The sequence below is a fragment of the Pongo abelii genome, chromosome 16 (genome assembly GCF_028885655.2).
Source record: "Pongo abelii isolate AG06213 chromosome 16, NHGRI_mPonAbe1-v2.0_pri, whole genome shotgun sequence".
NCBI classification, from domain to species: domain Eukaryota; kingdom Metazoa; phylum Chordata; class Mammalia; order Primates; family Hominidae; genus Pongo; species Pongo abelii.
The window spans coordinates 101,860,799-101,885,704 of NC_072001.2; the positions used below are offsets into that span (position 1 = coordinate 101,860,799).

At 46.4% G+C, this 24,906-nt stretch overlaps 1 protein-coding gene and 1 long non-coding RNA gene across 3 annotated transcripts in view; one reads left to right on the plus strand and one right to left on the minus strand.

Moving 5' to 3' along the window:
- IGF1R (insulin like growth factor 1 receptor) overlaps positions 1-24,906 on the plus strand; it is a 315,543-nt gene that overhangs the window by 37,393 nt on the left and 253,244 nt on the right. For both annotated transcript variants that reach the window (XM_009250188.4, XM_009250187.4), the window contains exon 2: positions 20,557-21,102. In XM_009250188.4, the coding sequence (XP_009248463.2) occupies positions 20,557-21,102 (546 nt within the window). The remainder of the gene's footprint in view (positions 1-20,556; positions 21,103-24,906) is intronic.
- LOC129050222 (uncharacterized) lies at positions 1,681-4,058 on the minus strand. Its single transcript, XR_008513823.1, has 3 exons — positions 4,030-4,058; positions 3,692-3,808; positions 1,681-2,065 (listed from the first exon to the last, which is right to left on the minus strand). It is a non-coding gene; the product is annotated as an uncharacterized LOC129050222 (long non-coding RNA).

Here is a 24,906-nt window from a genome sequence, read left to right on the forward strand (position 1 = left end):
TTTTTTATGGGTATGAATTCACTTAAAAGCTGAAGGTTTTGAGAGGAGAGGGAGCATGTGAAAAAACCTAAAGGTTTTGGGAGGAGGAGGAGAAGGAAGAGAGGGAGCATGTGAACAAGAGCAACTGATTACTTCCTTGTCATTCATTTGCCCAGTGTTTACTAAGCACCTGCTGTTTCTCAGACCTGTGCTGGTTTGGCCCTTGTGAAGGACAGTAAATACAGTGCAGCTCCAGCTGCTCGTGGGATCACAGTCCAGTAGGTAAGTGAGTGCCTAAACTTAAGAGAAATGCGTGAGGTCGGGGTCCTGTGGCAGTGAAGGGGCGAGTCTGCACCCAGGCGAGTGTTAAAGGCCTGGCCTAGAGAAGATGGGTGTTTTGATGGAAGGAGCTGCTGGGAAGCATGTGTACTCAGTGTCCTGGAGTTTAGAAACCTCAGTTGGCTCCATGTCTTGTCCTTGGTAAAGGAATATCGGGAGCTGAGACGATGTATTGACACAGGTCAAATCACAGAGTCTTAGGCCATTTCAAGGAGGTTGGATTTTTCTCTGGAAGGCACAGGGAGGTTTTAAAGGACTTAATGCAGAAGAATGGGCACTGTCAGGTTTGTGGTTTGGAAAGTCCACCTTGGTAGTAGGGTGGAGGGTGCATTATGGAGGGCTAGACCAGGGCCCAGCCCCCAGCGAGATGCTGCGTGGTTACCAGGGGAGAGAGAGGTGGTGGTGTTAGAAGCCACGACTTGGCATAGAAACCAAAGCATCCCCAGATTGTCATTGTGTAATTAATGGTTAAGTTGGGGCAAGAAGTAAAGCTCTTAAAAGTGTCCAGCTGTAGAGCTCTCTGCCTCTTTTTATCTTCAGATTTTTGTCTTTGCCATCTCTGGCCTCCAGTGGAAGGCCGAAGTTATCTCCTTGCTGGAAGCAGGGCTCCTCATGATTGCCAGCCCCTGTTTGGTAGTGGTCCTGGAGTGCCTGTGGAAATGGGATAGTTGGTGCCACTTACCTTGGGGCTTTGCTCCTGAACTGCAGCAGTGTCTTGTGCTCTGTGGTTTGTAGCATGGAACAGAGGCTGATGGGTGGGGAGTTTGAGTCCCAGTGATTGAGGCCCCCTGCCTGCCTGCACCTTACTGAAGGAAGGACATGGTGGCTTCTCAGTGTGCTCTCTGGTGATCTGAACCTAGATTCTTGTTTCACGGGTAGGGGCCAGGGTTTTGGATTAAGCCCTGGCCAGCCCTGGCCCAAGTTCATAGTGTCGGTAGTATAGTTCTCCCACCACCCCCTTCTCTCCCCCTCCCCTTCTCCCCTACTCTTCCTTCTTCTCCCACTCTCCCTCCTCTCTCTGCCTTTCACTTCCCCCCACACACTCTCTCTCCCCCGCTCCCAACTTTCTCTCTTCGACTCACCACACAACACACACCTGTGTGTGTGTGTGTGTGTGTGTGTGTGTGTGTGTGATGGCACTGTTATTTCACGTGTATACCTTTGCATAGTGTTGGCATAGATGGGAATGCTATTATAATGCTTTTGCTGGGGGTCTGTGCTAACCACTGCTGAGTGTGCTGCATGTTTTCTAGAAGTATCCTGCTTAGCAGCATGAGACCAGAGCACTCCACCTTGCCATTAACTGGTGGGAGAATTTTGAGAAAGTCACCCAATCGCTCTAAGTCCTCTTTTTTTTTTTTTAATCTGTAAAATAGTATCACAGATGCTTATAGCTCAAGACTAGTTGATGAGGGTCTGTGACTCAAAAGGCCCTATAGATGGGGTTCAGAGGACCTTTGGAAATGGCGTGCAAACTCTTTGTAAGTGTATTTTTTTTTGGAGAAAGGGCCCAGCTTTTTATCAGACATCCTGAGAGATTCAGGACCTAAAAAATAAACCCTGATTAATCTTGGAAGCCTCTTTTTATGCAGTACGCTTTGATTCATCAGTATATGCATGTGGACGGGCTCTCAGATGGCCTGATGTTTCTCCTCCTTCCTCTGTGTGGTGGGCGACGACTTTGGCTGCCCAGATGTTAACATCAAGTAAGCAGAAGCTCAGTCAGTGTTAGCAAAATTAAATCACTCTGCAAAAATCAATGTTAGTGAAATTAAATCACTTGATCTTAAAAGCAGCATGAAATAGCAGTTTTTCATCTTCATTGTGCTGTTTTCCCACTCTAGATATCTTGCAGATTTTTTTTGGTTGCTTGGTTGGTTTTTGGCGTCCTTTTCAAGGACAAGCAGCTTTGGACAGTTGCACTACTTTTTTTTTTGACAGAGTCTTGCTCTGTCACCCAGGCTGGAGTGCAGTGGCGTGATCTCAGCTCACTGCAACCTCTGCCTCCCAGGTTCAAGCAATTCTCCTGCCTCAGCCTCCCAAGTAGCTGGGATTACAGGTGCCCGCCACCACACTCAGCTAATTTTTATATTTTTAGTAGGGACAAAGTTTCATCATGTTACTCGAACTCCTGACCTCAAGCCACCTGCCCACCTTGGCCTCCCAAAGTGCTGGCATTACAGGCGTGAGTCACTGTGCCCAGCCAGTTGCACTACGTTTTTTTAGATGCCATTGTTGAGGATCCAGGGGTTTGTCATAGATTAATCAGAAAGTGTTAATCTAAAGTATTAGAATATATTGATTGCAGGCAGAGACCTTGCATCGTTTAAAGATGACTCAGAAGGCACATTAGGTTCTTGCCACACTTTGCTGCCATCACAGATGGATGTGAGTTGCCCCCTTATATAGGTCTTTCAGGATGCCCCAGTGGAGAACAGCATTGATGTTGAACAGATCCTGTCCGATGGAGAGATACCAGCGTTTCAGCCAGCGGTGTGAGTGAGGGCAGGGGCCGCCTCTGAGGGTGCTTGCTCCCTCACACTGTACTCACACTGCCCTCAAGCTGTGGGCAAAGGAGGGGACCCTGTACCATCACAGCCCGAGAAGCAGAATTCTAAAATGCGGGCTCCTTTGGGTGTGGTTTGGGGGTCAAGGAGATAGAGCAAGTAAGGAATGAACTTTGAGGGTTTATGATCATTTTCATGATGATAATGACTTAAAAACATGCTTGGCTGGGCGTGGTGGCTCATGCCTGTAATTCCAGCACTTTGGGAGACTAACACAGGAGGATTTCTTGAGTCCAGGAGTTCAAGACCAGCCTGGACAACATAGTGACACCCCATCTCTACAAAGAAATTAAAAAATTAGCCAAGCATGGTGGTGTGCACCTGTAGTCCCAGCTACTCAGGAGGCTGAGGCAGGAGGATCCCTTGAGCCTAAGAGGTCAAGGCTACAGTGAGCCATGTCTGTGCCACTGTACTCCAACTTGAGTGACAGAGCAAGACCCTGTCCCAAAACAAAAACAAAAACAAAAACACATGCTTCTGGTAGGAAATTAAAACAGGAGGTAAGGAGTAAACATGCCAGGACCCTCCTCCTCTCCTCTGACTCTTCTTTCCACCCTGCTTCCCAGGGGTAAGCTTTGCACACACTCCCTATGCAAGCAAAAATGCTATTCTTAGCCGTCGTTTAAACACAGATTTGCAATTTGTGGTTTTTCATTTCAATAAATTTTGGCTCTCTTCCTATAGCAGAATGATCTTTGTTTTTAAAATGATTTTAAATATACAATTAATACGTGAATGTATGTTTCTTATGGAAATTAGAACAATAGACAGTTACAGAGTAGAAGGTGATAGGTGATATAGCTCACCCTCTCCTCTTCCTGCTACTCTGAGTCTGCTTCACTCCCCAGAAGGAACTACTGGCCCATCAGCATGTCTCCTTCCAGGCATTTTTTCCATGTGTTTATGTCCACCTGCATAAGAAACTGGGGGCGGCAGGGTGGGGCGGTGTTGGCGGGTCAGGCAGAAGCAAGCCACAGAGCAGTAAGGGTACTTTTTTAAAAAACATTTAAATAGATCCCTGTTGTCCTGTGGCTTACATGCTCATGCATACTTACTGTTTCTTTAAATAAACTTTTTCTTTTAGAATAGTTTTAGATTTACAGAAAAGTTGCCGTGAGAGTCTAGAGAGTTCGCATGTACGTACCTCTTAACAGCTTCCCCTCTGTTAACATTCTGTGTTACCATGGTAATTTGCCACAGCTAAGGAACCAGCATTAGTCCATGACTGTCAGTGAACTAAACTCAAGACTTTCTTTGGATTTTACCAGTTTTGCCCAGTGTTCCTTTCCTGGTGTAGGATCCTATGCAGAAGAGCACATCACAGCACATTACATTTAGCTGTCTCCTTCACCTCTTCTGCTCTGTGACAGGGTCTCAGACTTTCCTTGTCCTTGGTGACTTTGACAGTTTTGAGGGACACTGGCCAGGTTTTGTGCATACTGCCCCTTAATTTGGAGTTGTCTCATGGTTTTCTTCTTCTTCTTTTTTTTTTTTTTTTGAGACAGAGTCTCACTCTTGTCTCCCAAGCTGAAGTGCAATGGTGCAACCTCGGCTCACTGCAACTTCTGCCTTCCAGGTTCAAGCAGTTCTCCTGCTTCAGCCTCCCGAGTAGCTGGGATTACAGGTGCCCGCTACCACACCCAACTAATTTTTGTATTTTTAGTAAAGATGGAGTTTCACCAGGTTGGGCAGGCTGGTCTCGAACTCCTGACCTCAGGTGATTGCCCACCTTGGCCTCCCAAAGTGCTGAGATTACAGGTGTGAGCCACCATGCCGGGCCCGTGGTTTTCTTATGGTTAGTCTGGGACCATGGGTTTTTGGGAGCAAGATCACAGAGCTGAAATGCCCTCCCTTCAGTCATTTGTCAGCATGAGTTATCACCATTGTTGTTAACCTTGACCACCTGGATGAGGCAGTGTATGTGTGGGGACATATATCTATTTGCCCCACTGACATGAGGGTTGGATCTCTAGAAGAGGAGTCACTGTTCAGAGGTTATAGGCATTTGTATTTTTTGGTAGATGTTGTCCTCCAAAATGGCTGTACACATATGCTCCTCCCAAAAGTAGGAGAGTGCCTGTTGCCCCATGTCCTCACTCAAGCTTGATGTTATTAGATTGGTAATTTTTGTGTGTGTGAATCTGTTAAGTTAAAAATATTTCTTTAAAAATATTTCTTTGGCCGGGCACAGAGTGACTCATGCCTGTAATCCCAGCACTTTGGGAGTCCGAGGCGGGCAGATCACTGGAGCTCAGGAGTTCAAGATCAGCATGGGCAACATGGCGAAACCCCATCTCTACCAAAAATACAACAAACTTAGCTGGGCATGGTGGTGCTTGCTTTTGGTCCCAGCTACTTGGGAGGCTGATGTGGGAGGATCACTTGAGCCCAGGAAGTTGAGGCTACAGTGAGCCGAGATCGTGCCACTGCCCTCTAGCCTGGGTGACAGCGTGAGACCCTGGCTCCAAAGAAAAAAAGGTTGATTGAGATAGGGTCTTGCTCTGTTGTTCAGGCTGGAATGCAGTGGTGTCATCATCATAGTTTACTGTAGCCTTGAACTCTTGGGCTCAAGCAGTCCTGCTCCTTCGGCCTCCCAAAGTGCTAGGGTTATAGGCATGAGCCACTATGCCCAGCCAAGCTAAAAATATCTTAGTTTGCATTTCTCTAATTGTCAGAAGTGTATTTACCATACCCTGGAAACCTTATGTAAGATGATGGTGACTTTGGACTTCCCAGTAACATTTGGAAACTGTTTATAAAGTACCAAGCTCTGGTTAACAATATAAACAAAATAGGGGTCTACCCTCAAGGAATCAAAGCCATTATCTAAAAGCTCTTTCCCGCAACACCTACCTGAGATACTGTCCTTGGTCATATGCCCCAGCATTTAAAAATGGAGTTAGTGAGAGTCTGTTGTTTACCACCTGATACATTGGTAAGAGCTGCTTGATGGTATGGGGACATCAGTAAGGAGGATATAGATGTAGCCACCCCCGCCCTAGATACTAGGGGCCTCAGGGTGGGGTACGCCTGGGTGGGAGGTATGAGTGGTGGAGAAGTGGGAGACCCTGGATCCTTAGTCTCCAGCGTGATTGCATTTTGCCAAGGCTTTGTCCCATGTCCCTTTGTCCCGTGTTCCATTTGCCTGTGGTGTTGCCTAGAGAGCATGGAGGGGCTGGTGGAGCATGCTCTGTGGTTCCCTAACCCAGGGCTGTGTGGGGAGAGCTTGCAGCACCCCCCTGACCCCATATGAACGTCCTTGCTATTTCCTGCTCTGCCATCCAGCAACTATAGGCTGCTGTGCTGTGGCTGGGAGACCTGTTTGGTCTTGGAAGCTGGGTCCTGGATGAGCAGAATGAGGCAGGCATAGAGGTGATGTTGGCTACGGGCAGGGGAGCATTTGCTTTGCCTTGGAGTAGTGCCGCTTCCATGTAGAGGGGCAGGATTTACCACCCTGTTGTGGGGATTTGAGACTTTGGGTTTTGTTTTCCTTTACACCTTGAGCTTTGTGCTACAGCAGGTCCCTGGGAAGACTGGTCCACAAAGCTGCTGAATGGGGCTGCTGTCCAGCAGCCCTGCCTCCTGCTGCAGAATGCAGAGGACGCTGTAGACTTGCTTGGTGGGTGCCTGGGGCTGTCTGCCTCCCTGGGGCACTGGGCACAGCGGCTTGCCTGCCTTTTGGGTCATCTCCACCTCCCAGGGATGTTTTTGTTCCCTGATCGAATGACCTTCTGTTTTGTTTGTTTTTTGAGATGGAGTCTTGCTCTGTCACCCAGGCTGGAGTGCAATGGCATGATCTCGGCCAACTGCAACCTCCGCCTCCCGGGTTCAAGTGATTCTCGTGCTTGAGCCTTCTGCGTAGCTGGGACTTCAGGTGTATGCCACCATGCCACGCTCATTTTTGCATTTTTAGTAGAGATGGGGTTTTACCATGTTGGTCAGGCTGGTCTCGAACTCCTGGCCTCAAGCAGTGTGCCTGCGTCGGCCTCCCAAAGTGCTGGGATTACAGGCGTGAGCCACCGTGCCCGGCCTGACCTCCTGTCTTCTGTTTTTGCCCACTGTTAAGGGTGGACTTCTTCAAGGCTGCACTTGTGCTATCAAGAGGAGTAATGGGAGACATTTCTGACTTTGTCAGCATGCTGCTTGGCAGCACCTGCCTCGTTTCTGGTGACCATTTGGAAATGTGTCCTTTATCTGGTAGCAAGGAGCATTTATGTTGATCTCTTTGCACTTAATTGGCGTACTTTTATTCCTCTGGATTTTTTTTTAAAGCATAATTGTTCTTGTCTACATGATGTAACATGCTGCTGACCTTAAGCAAATTAACAGAGTTCGTGCTGAAGCGCAAGGGTGCAGGGAAACAAAATGGGAGGGTTATTAAAGGGGTGAGGCGACTCCTCAAAGATGTCACTGCACCATTCATTCATGTGTTCCTGGCCCATGGCAGGCTCATTAATCCTCCACAACAATCCATTAGCATGCCTGTCAGCCCTTCAGAGAAGATGAGCCATAGGAAGGCTTAGGGACCCCCACTTGAACTGCTGTGTGGGTCTGTGAACATCCCCACCTGCCTGGAGTGATGTGGTTGTGGCAGCCTGACTTTCCCCATTTTTTTTTTTTTGGACCTCAGCCTCCAGTGCTCCTGGGCCAGACTCAGGGTAGGGGGATGCAGGTACTAGTGACTGACACTTGGCCCCTCACACTTCACTGCCTGATTTGCTCATGCTTGTCTGAGCTCTCCATCTGTTTGAGAATTATATTGTTCTCAACTGGAACTTGAAAAAGAAAAAAACGTACTTCTCAATTTCCATCGAAGAATGTATAGATTTTCTGGTGGGGTGGAAACTTTCTTAGCGTGAAGGGATCTTTGTGTGATCTGAGCATCAGCACTGAATAAAGAATGGGTGCGCCGAAGTTGGGGAGGCCGACTTTCCTGTGGCTTGCTGGGGAAAGTTTGAACTGTGTGTAAGCAGTGCGTGGAAGGAAAGCTAAGTGTGGAGATAACGAAGGGAATGGGATTTAATAGAAACAGGGTGTGATGAGTGGCAGTTGCCTGATGAAGTGGAAATCTTGTGTTCCAAATTTGTGAGATCCATTTCTGTCCTCTAAGGAAAATGTTGTATGTGCAGGAGGAGTTCATGTAGTTGGGTTAGATTGTGTTTTCTGTCTTTATTTTTTTTCCTCCCTCTATGGGTTGTGAACAAAAACAAGAATTTGATATTCCGCAGTATAGTTAACTCGTGCAAACAGTGTATGCTTTTCAGTGGAATGTAAGGTCTGAAATAATAGCATTTTCCCTAGTAAGTCAGTTTTATTCCTTTACATACGGGTTATGAGATACAAAGTGAAGCTCTGTAAAGCTTTTTACGAGCTCCCTATGTTGCCCTCCTTTGACAGGTCAAGGCATTGGGGTTGACAGAGGTTTCTACTCTCAGAGGCTTTAAAGAGGTGCCCACTCTGGTGAGATGGCTGTCAGCATGCACGATGTGTGTGAGAGAGCACCTCTTCAATCATATGCACCTGGCTGTAGCATCCTTGTCAGCCTTAAGAGATACCTCCAAAGAGGAATTTTCTACCCCTAGAATCATGTGAGGTCATCTCAATTTAAGCCCCAGCTCTGCTCCCTAAATTAACTGAGTGATCCCAGGTAGGTCATTTGCTCATTGTTAACCATCAGTTTCCTTAGCTGCAAAACAGAGCAAATAACACCCCAAAAGAGTTATCATAGTAAATCACATCAGGCTTATACAATCTCAGAAATGTGCAGCTCCACAGAAATCTTCATTACCTCTTTAGGCAGTCCAGTCTGTTTTCAAATGAATCCTACTGTCTGTTCTTATATGGAACCACAATCCCTCACCCTGTGTTGATCTAAGTTCTCTGTTTCTCTCCCCCAGCAGGGTCATAAAGAGCCTGACCAGTCCCCCTCCCTGGAGACCTTTGTGTGCTGGGTTTCTGCAGCCCTTCTCCATGAGAAGGGACTTCTGGTCCCTGCTCTCACTTGGATGTTCTTCCACTGACTTATCTCTCTTAATGTGTGGAGGCAGAAACCAAGTTTTCAGGGTCTCTCCCCCGGCCCCTTACTAAGTCTCCCTTAGGTACAGTCTAAGACTGCCTGACTTTTTTTTTTTGGCAGCCACAACATCACATCGTCACATACAGAAATTATATCCAATTAAATCTCCTAAGTCTTTTTCACACCTCCTACATTTGTGCATTTCTTTTTTTGCACCCAAGTGTCCAAATAGCATTTATTTCCTCTCTATTGCAATTCCAATCTGTTGATCTTTTTAGCTCTTGACTCTGTCATCCAGTGTATTTGCCATTGCTCCTGGAAACTTGTCATCTTTGAATTAGATAAACATTTTATCTGTGCCATCGTTCAAGTAATTGATAAAAATGTTGAAATATACAGTACTCAGAAAGAGACCTGTGGCCTTCCTTGGTCTGTTCATTAATCAGCACTTTGGAGGGGAAATTGAACATTTACTCAGCTATTCAGATGTAGTTCATATTTCTTCACCTTGTCAACAAAGAGATTTTAGCAAGGCATTGTAGGCAAAGTATATGTTCCTGGAATATACCTATTAAGAAAAAATCCTTATGCCAAGAAAATGGGCACATCCCCAAAACCCAGGTTATTGTGGTTTATGACTTCTGACCCAGGGCTTCACTTCGTAGCGGTGTTTTTCTTCTGTTTTTGCCTTTGGCTGATACCACTGCTGGAGTGCAGATAAGAGAATGTTACTACCAGGGGGCTTGAGTGTCGGGCTATGATTGGCTGTCATCTGGAGCAGAGTGGGATTGAGCTGCTCAGGAGAAAGGTCTTCAGGTGATTTTTTTTGGGAAGCTAAGAGCACTGGTTTTAGACATCCTCTCCTGGCCGATGATGGGATTGGCCTCCATGGGGCTGCTGTCTGGCTGGGCTGGTGGGCAGAGGTTCCTGTGGGTGTGGATGGAGAAGTCCTAAATGCCGAGGGTACCTGGTCTTAGTAGAAATTGTAGGATGCCTCAGTGAAGAAGTCAGGGATGTGGATTGTCCTCCGGATGCTCGGATGAGCATGCAGTGGAAAAAGTACTCCTTTGGGGGAAGAGGTGAATCTGGAGGTGTTAGAGCAGAAGAGTAAATGCAGAAGTTGTAGCAGATACAAAGGCTTTGGCAAGAGTGGGAGTGATCACTGAAGGGAAGGCAGGGGCTTGCTGGGACAGGCTGGAGCCGTGATCGACCCTCATAGTAACCCTGCTGCATTTTACAAAGGAAGAACTGTGTTGGGGTACAGATGTGCCAAACACTCAAAGTTAGAAAATCAGTGCAATCGGTTGTAGCTTCTGCCCTTGAAACATATCAGATAGTGAGAACCTGCCACTGTTCAGTTTGCAGAGTGGTTGGTTGCATACAGTGTTTTAGCTCTTGCCCACTCAATACAGAGGTTGCATGCGGGCGTCCACCTGCTCTGCCACCTCTGCCTGCTTGTGGCTGTGTGCCCAGAGCCCATTTCCCTGGGGAGTCAGTGCAGCACTCCTGGGGGACCCTTCTATTTGTGTCCTGATGAATCTGACTGTGCTGGATGCAGGCCTACAGCCACACCTGGTATGGGTGGCATCTTTAAATGCCTGGCCTATGTGTGGTGTATCTGCAGCAGAGCTGTGGCCAAACCTGCTTTCCTTCCATCTGGGTTCCCCTTGGTTCTCGGTGGTGGACGGGCTGTGTGGTCTGCCCTCAGCTGTCCACTTGGCACTTGTGTTAAAATGCGGCAGAACTTTCCCTCTATACTCAAATTGTGGTGAAATACATGTGACATAAAACTTACCATCTTAACTTTTTTTTATTGAGACAGGTTCTCATTCTGTCACCCAGGCTGGAGTGCAATGGCGCGACAGGATCTCATTTTGTCACCCAGGCTGGAGTGCAGTGGCGCGATCTCAGCTCACTGCAACCTCTGCCTCCTGGGTTCAGGGGATTCTCATGCCTCAGCCACCTGAGTAGCTGGAATTACAGGCGCCCGCCACCATGCCTGGCTAACTTTTGTATTGTTAGTAGAGATGGGGTTTTGCCATGTTGGCCAGGCTGGTCTTGAATTCCTGGCCTCAAGTGATCCCCCTGCTTCGGCTTCCCAAAGTGCTGAGATTACAGGTGTGAGCCACCGCACCCGGCCTCCCTTCTTTTTTTTTTTTTTTTTAAGAGATGGAATCTTGCTCTGTCACCCAGGCTGGAGTGCCATGGTGCGATCTTGGCTCACTGCAACCTCTGCCTCCCAGGTTGAAGTGATTCTCCTGCCTCAGCCTCCCGAGTATCTGGGATTACAGGTGTCAGACACCATGCCTGGCTAATTTTTGTATTTTTAGTGGAGATGGGGTTTCACCATGTTGGCCAGGCTGGTCTTGAACTCCTGACCTCATGATCCGCCTGCCTCGGCCTCCCAAAGTGCTAGGATTACAGGCGTGAGCCACCACGCCCACCACCCTCCCATCTTAACATTTGAAAGTGTACAGTTTAAGTACCTTTACACTGCTGTCCAATCAATCTCTAGAACACTTTTCATCTTGAAAAACGGAAACTCTGTACCCATCAGTAACTCCCATTCTCTCCTACCACAGCCACGGGCAACCACTTTCTGCTGTCTCCGTGAGTCTGACTACTTTGAGTACCTATGAGCAGAATCGGCAGGATTTCTGCTTTTGTGACTGCCTTATTTCACTTAGCATAAGGTCCTCAAGCTTCATCCAGGTTGTTGCATGTGAGAGGATTTCCTTCCTGTGCATGAACTAGAGTGATGCAGGGATTGACCTCTGGCCGTGTGGTGGGTGGTTAGTGATGGAACCAAGAGGTAGCTGGTCTCTGAATAGTAGCCCAGTCCTTTTCCTCTCTAGGAAAGTCCCCAGATCAGATAGAAAGCCTCAGTATTTCAAGAAACTTCTGTTTTGACACCGCATCCATGAAGAATCACACCGCAGGGTAGGGGAACAGATGAGTGGGATTTCTGCACTGTTATCAGCTAGACTTAGATAACTGGCTGATGGAAAGAGTGCAGGTCACTTAAGCAAACTGGTGCATTGTAGGGCAAGGTAAAATGCTTTTGAAATGAGGATGTGAACTGGAACTGGAATGATGTAATGTGTTCTACAAAATGAAGCCAGTGAGAGGACAGGGGACACAGGGCCGACTTTTATTTAGGACATTTGCCTGGTTCTGAGCAGAAAGTTGAAAGACGAGAGAGAGGGAAAGGAAGGCAGAAGGAGCTTGGTTTTTGCAGGTGCCTGCTCAGCATGGGCCTTGCCCCAGCTTGGCTGCACCTCACAGCACCATCCGCTGGCTGTACAGTCTGTCCTTCGGAGGTTTAGGGTGCTGTCTCCTGCACGGTGGGTGCTAGGTGGTAGTGAGGACAGGGTGTGGGACTAGGCAGGTGCTGCCCTTCGGAAGGCCTCATGGTGAGGCGAAGAGCTCTCGCTGTGAGGGACTCTAGCTCCTGGTGTCCTGCTTCATCGAGAAGCCAGCCACCCATGGGAACTGTGGATAATTAGAAAGGATTAGAGGCTCTTATAAGGGTGTTTTTTGAAATATGGAGACTTAGAATATTGGGCTTTGGGATATTTTAAGACGAGAAAGGCATTCGGAGTAACTGTCAGAGCAGATGAAGTTGTTTTTATGAAGATCCAGGAAAACAGTTGTTACAAATGCAGCTCTGCACCAATCTGTTTGGCTACAGGTGCTCTAAGTGGAGGGGACACTGGGGCTTGTGTTCCCTTTAGTCTTTGAATTCCCGTTAAAGTTTCCATGTCTTAATTGGCATGGCAGGATAGAAACATCTCACCCATCTTTGTAAGTTCTTTGCTGTATGTAGCACTCTGGTTTTAACGTTCTGAGCCTTCAGGACTGCCCTTTATGTGTGCATTTATTTTGTTTATATGCATGATGTAGGTGGCTGTTGTGGCAGTAAAAATGTTCACATTCAAATTACACTTAGTTTTTAATTTCTGTTCTCAGAGTTACCTCTGTAATGGAAATCTCTTACATTCTTATCATTGCCTTCAGTTATTGAATGTGTTAGGTGGCCAGGATTGCTGTCTGTGTGAAATGGGAATGTACATATACAATGTAAACATGTTCTGATTGACACATGAAGATAAAGGGCTTAACATGAATTGTGTCGGTTTACACTTACACAGAAAATTCTACTGTAATAAACTGAAGCGTCAGTAGTGTTTGTTATCATAACATTGTCTTTTCCCCCCTTTCCTGATCTCTGATTTTTCAGTTAGGATTGAGGCCTAAAGAAACCCATGCTCTCTCTTCTCTGAGCACAAGGAGGGTGTGCTCAGACCTTGAAGGACACAGCATGGGAAGATCATGTACTAGGGAGAGTCTGTCTCCACCCCATTTTTCTTCTGCTTTGCTTTGTTTCGTAGTTTCTACGGGCTTCTTGGGGGTTTTCTGAGAGAGAGAATGTCAATTTGAGAAGTAACAGGTGCACAGGCTTAACCTGCACCACACTGCAGATAAGGTGGGTAGGGAGGGTAGTGACAGGTGGTGGGGTGGGTTATTCAATTATTTCCTAGGGCAGTGGGTCTCACAGGGTGGTGCTTAGGCCAGCAGCTTCAGCATCACCTGGGTGCATATTGGAAACAAATTTTGGGGCCTCACCTCTTGCGTTTTAACAGTTCCTTCAAGTGGTCCTGATGCATGTTGAGGGCTTTGAACACTGTCCTACATGCAAAGTGAAGTTGACCTCCCACACACTTGTCTCAGTCTGCTTTCTAGCATCTGTCCCATTGCCTTTGTTGTTCTCCCTGCCACACGGGCTGCACCCCCTGGGATTCCCCCAGCTGCCACCAGGCATCAGCTCCAGCTGCCTCCCACGGTGTGCTCCTGCCTCTGTTTGGAGTACCCTGCCCACCACCCTTCCTGGCAAGACCCTGCTCATCTTTCAGGGTCCTCTCCGCTGAGAAGTCTTCCTGACCTCCTCGGAGATAGGGAGTCGTGGGGCCTTGTCTTTGTGTTCCCAGCGTTCTGTCTATTGCACTATTAAAACTTTTCTTTCATTTGCCACTTTCTAGAGAGATGGTTGTTCTGTCTTCCTTGTGCAAAATTCAGTGATACACTAATCCTCTCCTAACCTCTTAAATCATTTTGACTTTCACAGAGTGATAGTGTCTAGAGAGGGTTTTTGTTGTACTATGTTATTGGTTCCAAAGAATTCATTTTAAGAGGAGTAAAGAACTATTATAGTATATCGCTTACTGAGACAAAATCAACTTCTCACATAAGCCCAAAGGTTTTGTTACGTTGGATTTTACCATCAGAGTTAAAGATGATGATTGGTTCACTAATGTGCTTTACATTCACAGTGTGCCTGTAGACCTGTAGTAAAAGAAGGCTAATTATGTTTCCTGATGTCTTTTATTTCCAACTGTAAGCTAAGCCTATCCCCCTTTTTTTTTTTTTTTTGAGATGGAGTCTTGCTCTGTTGCCCAGGCTGGAGTGCAGTGGCGCGATCTCGGCTCACTGCAAGCTCCGCCTCCCGGGTTCACGCCATTATCTTGTCTCAGCCTCCCGAGTAGCTGGGACTACAGGTGCCTGCCACCACGCCTGGCCAATTTGTTTTTGTATTTTTAGTAGAGATGGGGTTTCACAGTGTTAGCCAGGATGGTCTTGATCTTCTGACCTCGTGATCCTACCACCTCGGCCTCCCAAAGTGCTGGTATTACAGGCGTGAGCCGCTGCACCCGGCCAACCTATCCCATATTTTTAAAGAAGAGTTGATCAAGTAGTTACCCATTTTAACTAAATGGATAACTATAACATTCTTTAATAGAATTGTTGACAGAAGGATAATCAGTGATTTTGCTAATTCATGCCACCCTCCTTTGTTGTATGTTAGTAATATTTACATTGGGGCAACAAAATAGATCAGTATTTCCATTAATGTTTACTTAATAACAGCTGCTAAAAGTTATTACTGTTTGCAGTAACACAAAAGCACTTACCTGATTCTTATGCCAGCTTCTGTAGGGTAGGTAGTGACAGCCCATTTTGCAGGTGAGGAAGATGAGGTTTAGAGGTGAGGTGTGTCTGCCTGAGAGCAGGAGCTGGTAAATGGCACTCTGGGCTCATGGGAGTCATGCTGTTTTTTTTTTTTTTTCTAGGACCTCAAGGTTGTGTCTAAGACATAATTTACCGTTCTCGTGTAGCTCTTCCAAATACTTAGATACACAGCTTTTGGGAGTTTTCTCAGCCAAATGCTTTGCTTTAGCCCTTCTCATATTAACATTTAGTTCTTAGGGATTTATTTTCAAAATATGTATAGCTTGTATATGCCATTCACCTAAGTTCTTAGAGCAGACATTCTGCCTCTTGATCTTTAGAAAGTATCTAAGAGTATTTTGTTAACAGTACTCATTTCAACTGAAAGGCTTTATTTTAAAATTTAATTTAATTTTATTATTGTTTTTTGAGACAGAATCTTGCTCTGTGTCTCCCGAGCTGGAGTGCAGTGGTGTGATCTTGACTCGTTGCAACGTCTGCCTCCTGGGTTCAAGCGATTCTTGTGCCTCAGCCACCCAAGTAGCTGGGATTACAGGCGTGCGCCACCACGCCTGGCTAATTTTTGTATTTTTAGTAGAGATAGGGTTTCAAACTCTTGGCCTCAAGCAATCTACCTGCCTTGGGCTGCCAAAGAGCTGGGACTACAGGTGTGAACCACTGTGCCTGACTTCTAAGGCTTTCTTTAAAATGGCAACTTTTGGCCAGGTGTGGTGGTAATCCCAGCACTTCTGGAGGCTGAGGCTGGAGGATTGCTTGAGCCCAGGAATTGGAGACCAGCCTGGGCAACACAGGGAGACCCTCTCTCTGCCAAAAAATTAAAAAACAAAACCAAACCTAGGTGTTATGGTGTACCCCTGTGGTCCCAGCTACTTGGGAGCTGAGGTAGAAGGATCGCTTGAGCCCAGGAGGTCGAGGCTCCATTGAGCCATGATTGTGCTGTAGCACTCTAGCCTGGGTGACAGAGTGAGACCATGTCTCAAAAAATAAATAAAATGACATCTTTGGAGAAGTGAATTCTACCCAGGTACCAAGCCCCTGCCTGCCCCTCCCAACTCCCTTCCCTGACTCCCAGCACCCCCATCTGTTTTGGTTCTGCTGTTGCCATTCTCTGGCTTTGGGGCCTTTGCTGAGGCCCCACTGTTCCCATCTTCCAGCTGTACCCTTTCTCTCTGCTTCCTTGCTTGTCTTATTCTTTACAGGGCTGCCTGGGATCTCACATTCCATAAATTTTTGGGTTTGTTGTTGGATCATGCCAATATTGGTTGCTTTGAGAAGGGAGAAGGGGTATTTTGCATTTTCCTTTTAATCATCAGTGAGTAGCCACAAAGGGTGTGTCTCTCCCTCCTGTGCTGTGTTTACTGTTTACTCCCTCGGTGCATGAATTATTTCATGGCACCAGTGGAGCATGTTTTATTCTCTTTCCTGTTTGTGGCTTGCGCCTCCTCAACGCTGCTATCATTCATGGTCCAGCTTGGTTTTCTTTTTCACTGTTTCTATCACAAAACCTCCTGAAGACCAATGGTGTCAGTCATAGGCTCCAAAACAGCTGGTTCCTGGGTGCTGCCTCGTGCTCTGTGGTTTGGGCTTGTCTTTTCTTCCAGAGTAAGTGGGTAGCTTCTTCCTACTTTTTTTCTCTTTTCTTCTGTAAATGGGAGGAAAAGTGTCAAGTATGGAGACCACTCTTTCATTTGAAGGAAATTCACAGTTCCAGCTCTGTAGCGTGGCCTCTGTTAACTAGTGGTCAACACTGACTGTGGAAGAGGGGCCAGATGGCAAAGTGAAGCAGATTCTTTCCTCTTGTCTGCATTTTGATTGCAGTATGAAGTTCAACTTGCTTCGGTCTGTGTCTTCATGTTGTTTCACTAGGTACTGAATTTTGTGATCTGTTGGAAATAACAAGTAAATAGATGCCTAACGCTTTATACAGGTTGAGCATCTCTAATCCAAAAATCCAAAATGCTTCAAAAGTTTCAGCTTTTGGAGCACTGACATGACACCACAAGTGGAAAATTCCACACCTGACCTCATGTGACAGGTCACTTTTCAAAACTCAGGCACACAACACACAGTTAAGTTAGTGTCCCCAAGGGAAAAAAAACCCTCCCGGTCCCCTTCAGCTGTGATGTGTCTTTTCCACACATGCCCAGATTCCCTCAAACACCTCCACAAAGGGTAATAAAATGGTTCGTTGTACACAAACTTTGTTTCATGCACAAGATTATTAAAAATATTATATAAAATGACTTTAGAGAAGCGAGAAGAGAAATGAGAGGTAGGGGAGGGAGAGAGGAGTTGGGGGACAGTTGGGGGAATAGTTGAAGCTAAGGTGTTTAGGCAAAGCTCTGAGGAGGTGACGTTTGAGTGGAGACCCACGTGGCTAGAGAATGGGGCAACCTCCTGAAGGAGCAGAAGCACTTGTGGGCAGCAGGGTATGAGCAGAGGAGGAGCTCGGTGTGTTGGAGGTTGGTGACTCCTGTGGAGTCTTGTCAGATGGTGTTGGGACAGAGACGGACCGTGAGGAGGCTGGATCATGGGGAATGTGTTGCTTTAGGCCAAGCTGGAGATGATAGTGGCTCAGATCAGAGCTAAAGTAGTGGAGACACACAGACATTGAAAGGATGATGAAATTCACTCATTCCGCATGTGTCCCATGTGATGTGTCCGCTGCACACCAAGTACTGTTTTAGGCACTGGTGATATAATTGTGAACCAACTGGAGCTGCGATGAGAGAGACCATGAAAAGAGGCCAGAGCCACGTCCTGCAGAGGGTGGTGTGCCTTGGGAGGGAAGTGTGTAGGGTTGTTGAGGAACAGTGTGCTGCACAGGGAGGAATGAGGTGGGACAGCATTGTGGGAAGAGCAGCCAAGATTCTCATAGGCTTGGGAGCTGGAGCCCTGAGGTCTGTTGCTGGACTAGATATGTGAGGTGTGAGAGGAGAGAAGAATCAGGAATGACTCTTTGATTTTTAACATGAGCAACTCAGAGAATGAGAGTGCTACAGTTTACAAGCATGGAAGGTGGATTATGTGGGGGAATGAGTGAGTTGTTTGACACCTCAATGGATATACTCAGATGGATGTATACATTAGAGCTCAGAAGAGTCTGGGCCAGTGACATGAATTTGATCATATCTAGAGTATGAGTGGCACAGGAAGCCACTTGTCTGGATGAGGTGACAGAGGAAAAGGTTGAGGATAGCAACCAACATTTAGAGGCAAGATAGAAGGCAGAGCAGTGTGGAATCAGGGAAGCCAAGAGGAGGAGGCAATGCCAGATGACTGGAAGGTCAAGTGACACTTTGACAGTGTCACTGGGGGTTCTGCTAGGAGCTATTCGGTGTCATAATGGGGACAAAAGCTCAGTCGGAGTGGGTTAAAGGTAACCAGGAGGTGAGGGTGCTGAGAGGTGGGACTATTGACAAGCCTTGTGTCAAGTTTTGCTATGTAGGGGCTGAAATTTAACATATGTGACTGTGTATAAGTGATTTGACTTCCCCAAATCTATTTCCTCACCTTTAAAATGGGTGTTTGCCAAGTGCTGGTTTCTGCCATTCTCTTCTCTGTCTTAGGGGTGTCATTTTCTCTTTGGTGAAACAAAAGAATTAGACCAAATGAGGTTTCACATTCTAAGTTCTCAAGCTTTGCCCACTCCTCAGCCCTTGGGTCCCTCTACTTCCTCTTCTCTTTGCTATCTCTGCTCAGTTTCTGTCTTTGATTGTAATGTAATGCCCAGTGGGACTTTTCTTCTCTCCCTCGTCTATTCCACTTATTCCGTCCTGCACTGGGCCACCAGATTAATCCTACAAAAGGCCTCACATGGGCTTCTCTCCCACTCAGGAGCCTTGTGGGGGCTTTATTCCTCTGAGATGAAAGTTCTTATCCCCACATGTGATCTTTTATGACTTGGGTGCTATCAAATTCATTTCCTCACCTGCTCACCTCTTCACCCTAACCATCAGATCTACTGGCACATGGGCATACCTTGTTCTGCATTGTCTCTGACCTGTGGGATGTTTACTGAGCTTTAAATCCTAGGCACCCTTTGGGAGCCAACCTGTGTGCAGAGCTTCCCTTATCACAGTGGCATAAAGCTTGAACACCACCTCTTGTCTGTCCTGCTTAACTCCATTCACATCTAGAGTGGACTCGCTGTGTGCACACCACTGACCACCTGCCTCGTGTGACAATTGTTCCTCATGGGTCTTAGCTCTTTGCCTTCACCATGAGCCTCCTCAGAGGGCAGGGCACTGCCTGTTGGCTCTCAGAGGGCAGGGCACTGCCTGTTGGCATTTCTCATGGTGTCATACACGTTGGGTGCTTCCCAAACTAATTACATCAATCAGAAAACTTCACTCTATCTGAGAAGCTTTAATAGTGTACTTGGGATTATTAAATCCTAAAAAAGGTTATAACAAAGAGTTTTCTTGGTGCGTGTCTGTGCTTAGAATTTAGAAAATAAGTCATCCAGTATTGAGGCCATTTTATGAAAAGCCTTTAAAATCTGCAAATGCATTGGCCCAGCAATTCCACTTCTAGGGATTTATCCTAAGAAAATAGTCTTGGGTATCTGCCAATAATGTTCACTGGAGTGTTGCTTATAATGTGCAAAACAGGAGCTAACCTAAATGTCCAACAATAAGGGGTTGGTTAAAAAAAAAAAAAAAACCCTCATGGTGTGTATTCATACTCTGGAATTACTGTCCCCTTAAAATGGTGATGTACAAGGACATGTATTGACTTAGTAAAATATTAAGTGAAGGAAGTGTGTTTACAAATGTCATTTTTGTCTGATTTCACTTACCTTCACTTATAGAGAGTGGATAATTGGCATAGATAGTGTTAACATTGTTTATCTTGGAATGTTGAGATCGTTGATGATTTTTACTGGTTTTTTTTTTTTTCGGTTATTACCTCTAAACTCTGTAGGAAGCATACTTTCTTGATCAATAAAGCTGTTAAAGTTGGAGTTTATGCTGCTTTTATTCATAAAAAAATCATGTTTTTAATCTTCTGTTATGTTATCCTTTATGTCTGTATGAATGCGTATATGGAGAGAACACTGTCTACCCTGCTCATGTCAGATAGTAGTGGGAAGCACAGAAGCATGCGGTTTTTAGTCCCCACTTTACAGGTCACAGTGACGGTTCTCCAGTGTAGAGTGGACTGATTGCCCTGTGTCCTTCAGGCAGGGTGCAGTAGTAAGTTATTGATACTTGGCTGCTGAGCTGTTGTTCAGGCCTTGGCAACTGACGCTCTGCAGAACGGACCAGGAGTGTGCAGTGGTGGAGTCCGGTTGGCCTGGGTTGCAGATTTAACTTTCGCCTCTGCCTCTGTGTGCCTCTGGGCCGTAAGCTTTAGTTTACACTGTTAACGGGGATGGCCTCTCCCATAGTCGGTTGGTGTGTGTTGCACAGTGTCTGGCCCAGTGTTGGCGCTGTATAAATGCCAGCTAACTGGTTAGCCACCTAGACTGTCAGTCTGCAACCCACAGCTCTGCAGTGAACAATTGAACCTTATTTCTCTAATAATAATACAGGATTCCTGAAAACCAACTGTATTATTGTTTGGAAAATAGTTTAAAAATTGTTTCCTTCTAACTGAGACGTTTACCCTCTTGTCTCCCTTCAGTCTGTGGGCCAGGCATCGACATCCGCAACGACTATCAGCAGCTGAAGCGCCTGGAGAACTGCACGGTGATCGAGGGCTACCTCCACATCCTGCTCATCTCCAAGGCCGAGGACTACCGCAGCTACCGCTTCCCCAAGCTCACGGTCATTACCGAGTACTTGCTGCTGTTCCGAGTGGCTGGCCTCGAGAGCCTCGGAGACCTCTTCCCCAACCTCACGGTCATCCGCGGCTGGAAACTCTTCTACAACTACGCCCTGGTCATCTTCGAGATGACCAATCTCAAGGATATTGGGCTTTACAACCTGAGGAACATTACTCGGGGGGCCATCAGGATTGAGAAAAATGCTGACCTCTGTTACCTCTCCACTGTGGACTGGTCCCTGATCCTGGATGCAGTGTCCAATAACTACATTGTGGGGAATAAGCCCCCAAAGGAATGTGGGGACCTGTGTCCAGGGACCATGGAGGAGAAGCCGATGTGTGAGAAGACCACCATCAACAATGAGTACAACTACCGCTGCTGGACCACAAACCGCTGCCAGAAAAGTAAGAATGATGCTGACTGCTGCTTTCTCTCTGCCTCTCTCTCCTCTCCTCCTCCTTCACCTCCCTTCTCTTCTGAATGCACGAGTTCCACTGGGCAGGGTGCAGTCGTGTTGCATTTAGGACGTGGCACGCCTGCTGAGCGAAAGTGGTTCCCAGCGGGGGTCTTGGTTGGCTTTCCTTTGCATCTGGGACTCTTGGATTGCGGGACTGTGGCATGGCTGGAGGCCATCATGGCTGCTGTCAAGACTGTTCAAATCACATGTTAGAAATAATCCACCACACTCCTGGGCTAGAAACTTGCTGACCTTCAGCTTTGAATTCCTGATGAGAAAGGTGACCTGGTGTGCTTGGAAGTCCCTGAGCCTTGGCAGCTGGGGGCTGCTTATGTGTCAGCTCTTTCATCCTTTGTGCAAAGTGATATTTTTTGTTCTGCGGGACTTCCTTAGTTTGAATGGACTTGGAATATGGTTAAATAAAGGGAAAGTAAAGCACGAACTCATATCCTGTGAAAGTGGTCTTTGGGTCCTAGTGATGATGTTATGATGCTCAGGTGTCCTGGTTATGACAGAGCACCTGGCCCAGGTGGGAGACCTCTGGACCCATTTCTGCAAGTCCCAGGTTCAAGCTGTACTTGCAGGTAGCTGTGTAGCAGGGTGCATTTTTAAACCTCTGGGATTCTGTTTTCGTTCTTTTATACCTGTTTACTGAACAGTTGTGAAAATCTTAAGGTTTCACGAGTGAAGGAACTTTGGAAAATATTTACTGTTCTGGAGGTCAGATGGTGGTATTTTGAAGTTTCTTGTATATTTATCTGCAATAGGCTTATTTTCCCTTCCGAGTAACTGAGCTCTTGCCTTCATGTGATCAATTCCTTGAGAACTAGGCTGTTTGGTATTAAAATGTGACTCTGAGCCTTCACCTTATTGCATTCAGCAATAGTTACGTATATTGGCTAGGAAGCTTTTCCTCACTGGTTGGAAGTCAATGTGTTAGCTATAAATAGCTATTATTTAAGTGTTGGCCCAGTTAAAGATGCAAGGAACCCATGTTCTGTAGTTATGAAGAACCAAGAACCCCCGAATTGTTAGACTTGCCTAAAATAAATAAAAGGCGAGACCCCACAGGGGTGAAGTGTGTAAAATAAATAAAGGCCAGACCTTACAGGTAGCCCTTACTTCAGTTCCCCTTCAGCCAGGCCTGAGGCAGGGAAAGGATCTGTGTACCCTGATCTGCCACACACTTTCATATTCTGCAGAATTGGATCAGTGCGTATGTGAACATCGATTAGTAAGGGCAGGGGTCCCACTGGCTGCAGCCAGTACCTTGTAGAGCTCTGAGAATGCAGTCAGGCCACTTTAAGGTTGGCTGGAGTTGGAGGGAGATCTTATGCTAAAGTCACTTGTGTGGTTGATTAAAACTGCCCTATCATTAAGTTACCCACTGGTTTGAGAAAACAACAAAATATATTTTTTAAATAACCTTGACATTTAAAAATTTTATCTGAAAGGTAAAAGGTGTTATCAAGGGAGGCAGCATGGAGTAGAAAAGAGATGTTGAATGTGGTGATGAGGGCCAGGAATGACCTTGGATGGGCCAGCCCCTCTGGGCTGTAGTTGGGCTTTTTTAGTATATTTCTAGGGCAGTCCAGTACATCCCTTAGTGGTGATCATATATGGGCATGAGGATGTTTTGAAAGCTCATAAGCTCTTTACAGAAGGGAGGTGCTGTATGAAACATCATTAAGTGGAGAGTTGTTCAGGCACTAGGTAGGTAGTTACTTTGGTCTTGCCATGGGTTTTTGGCTGTTTCTGATGAGCTACTGATTGAAGACCCCTGGGGTAGGGGTGAGGCCTGCATTCTGGGTCCAAGTCTAAGAGTGGCGACTAGAAATGAGCAAGTTATTTAAATTGCCTGGGCCTTGGTTTCTTCATATGTGGAATGGGGTAAAGCCTGCCTTCCTTATAGGGCTGTTGGAAGATGGAGGAAGGAAAAGCACCATGAAAATGTAACAATGGTTAGAAGGTGGGCTCTGCTGGTGACAGACAGAGCCTTGATAACACCTGTTGGTTGGTCACCTGCTTCCCCAAGGCCACGCCCTGCAGCCTTCTCCTTGACCATCCCAGCCCTGCTGATGTTCATTGTGATTTCACAATGGAGTACTTACATAAAATTGATAACTGCTTTCAGGGAAATTGACTTCCCTTCCCCTTGTCCTGAAAACTCAGGCATGGGCGTATTTCTTGGACATTTTCTAGTTGAATCAGAACTTCCTCTTGGTTTGCGTAGATTCCATTTAGACCTGCATTGTCCAGTGTGGTAGCCGCTTATTGAGTAAGCCACATGGCTTATTGAGTACTTGAACTGTGGCTTGTCTAAATTGGGACTGCTTTAGGTGTAAAATATACACTAGATTTCCAAGACATAGTATAGGAAAAACTCTGTACACCATTTCATTAATAATTTCTATGTTGATTACATGTTGAAATATAACATTTTGGATATATTAGATTAAGTAAAATTTCACCTGCCTGTTTCCTTTTAATTTTTTTTTTTTTTTTGAGGCGGAGTTTCGCTCTTATCACCCAGGCTGGAGTGCAGTGGCGCGATCTCGGCTCACTGCAACCTCCGCCTCCTGTGTTCAAGCGATTCTCCTGCCTCAGCCTCCCGAGTAGCTGGAATTACAAGCATGTGCCACCATGCCTGTCTAATTTTTGTATTTTTACTGGAGATGGGGTTTCACCACCATGTTGGCCAGGCTGGTCTCAAACTCCTGACCTGAGATGATCCGCCCACCTCAGCCTCCCAAAGTGTTGGGATTACAGGTGTGAGCCACCATGCCTGACTCTTTTTAATTCTTAATGTGGTTACTTGAAAATTTGAAATTACAGATGTGGCTTGCATTCTGTGTCGGTAAGCTGCTTTAGAGCATTTCTTTTAACACCAGGAATTCTTCCCCTCATCATCTTTTTGGCTGAGTGGTCACTGCAGCGCTCATAGCCCCGCATGCACCTCTCCAGCCAGAACCCTTAGGAATCATTTGGGGAGCTCCGTGAAGGGCATTGAGTCCAGGCAGAATGGCTACCTTGAGTTCAGCATAAGCATTAAGATGGCCATTCGAAAAGATTAAGCACAGAAGAATCCCATTCAGGTAGTCTTCCGTTGGCTGGCTGTAGAACTAAGGAGAACATCTGGAGAAACATGTCAAGGGTGTGTATGAAATCGTTGAGCCTACTCGATTTTGTCGTGCTGATGCGCGGTTTTCACTTGGCACTGTCCTTTAAACTCCTTCTGTGCCATGACTCTGCAGCGTAGTAGACTCCACTCCCTCTGTGGTCATGATCCCTCTGTGGGTTCTCTGCACACTTCTGTATTTCTCAGTTCTTTTTGGATTTGGGAGTGGATTTTATACATTTTTGAGTCATTCCTAAAGAGCAATTGACCCTTAAAGAACTGTGTACAGTGGTTTCCTTTCAGTAAGAACATAGTTGTGTGGCACCGCCTGACATGTGGTGTGGTTGGTTGATTCTTCTTCCCTTGTCTTCCGACGCCACCCTCTTATGAGTCTCCTCCTGCCCCCACAGGTGCCGCTTCTCTGCTCCCTTCCCTCACTCTGGCTTTTAATGGTGGTCTCCTGACATAGTCCATTCAGGCTGCTGTAACAAAATACCATACCCTGAGTGGCTTACACACAACAGAAATACTGCTCACAGTTCTGGAGGCTGGAAATCCAAGTTCAAGGTGCTCACCAGATTAACTGTCTGGGGAGGGCCCACACTCTGGTTCACAGAAGCACCTTTTCACTGT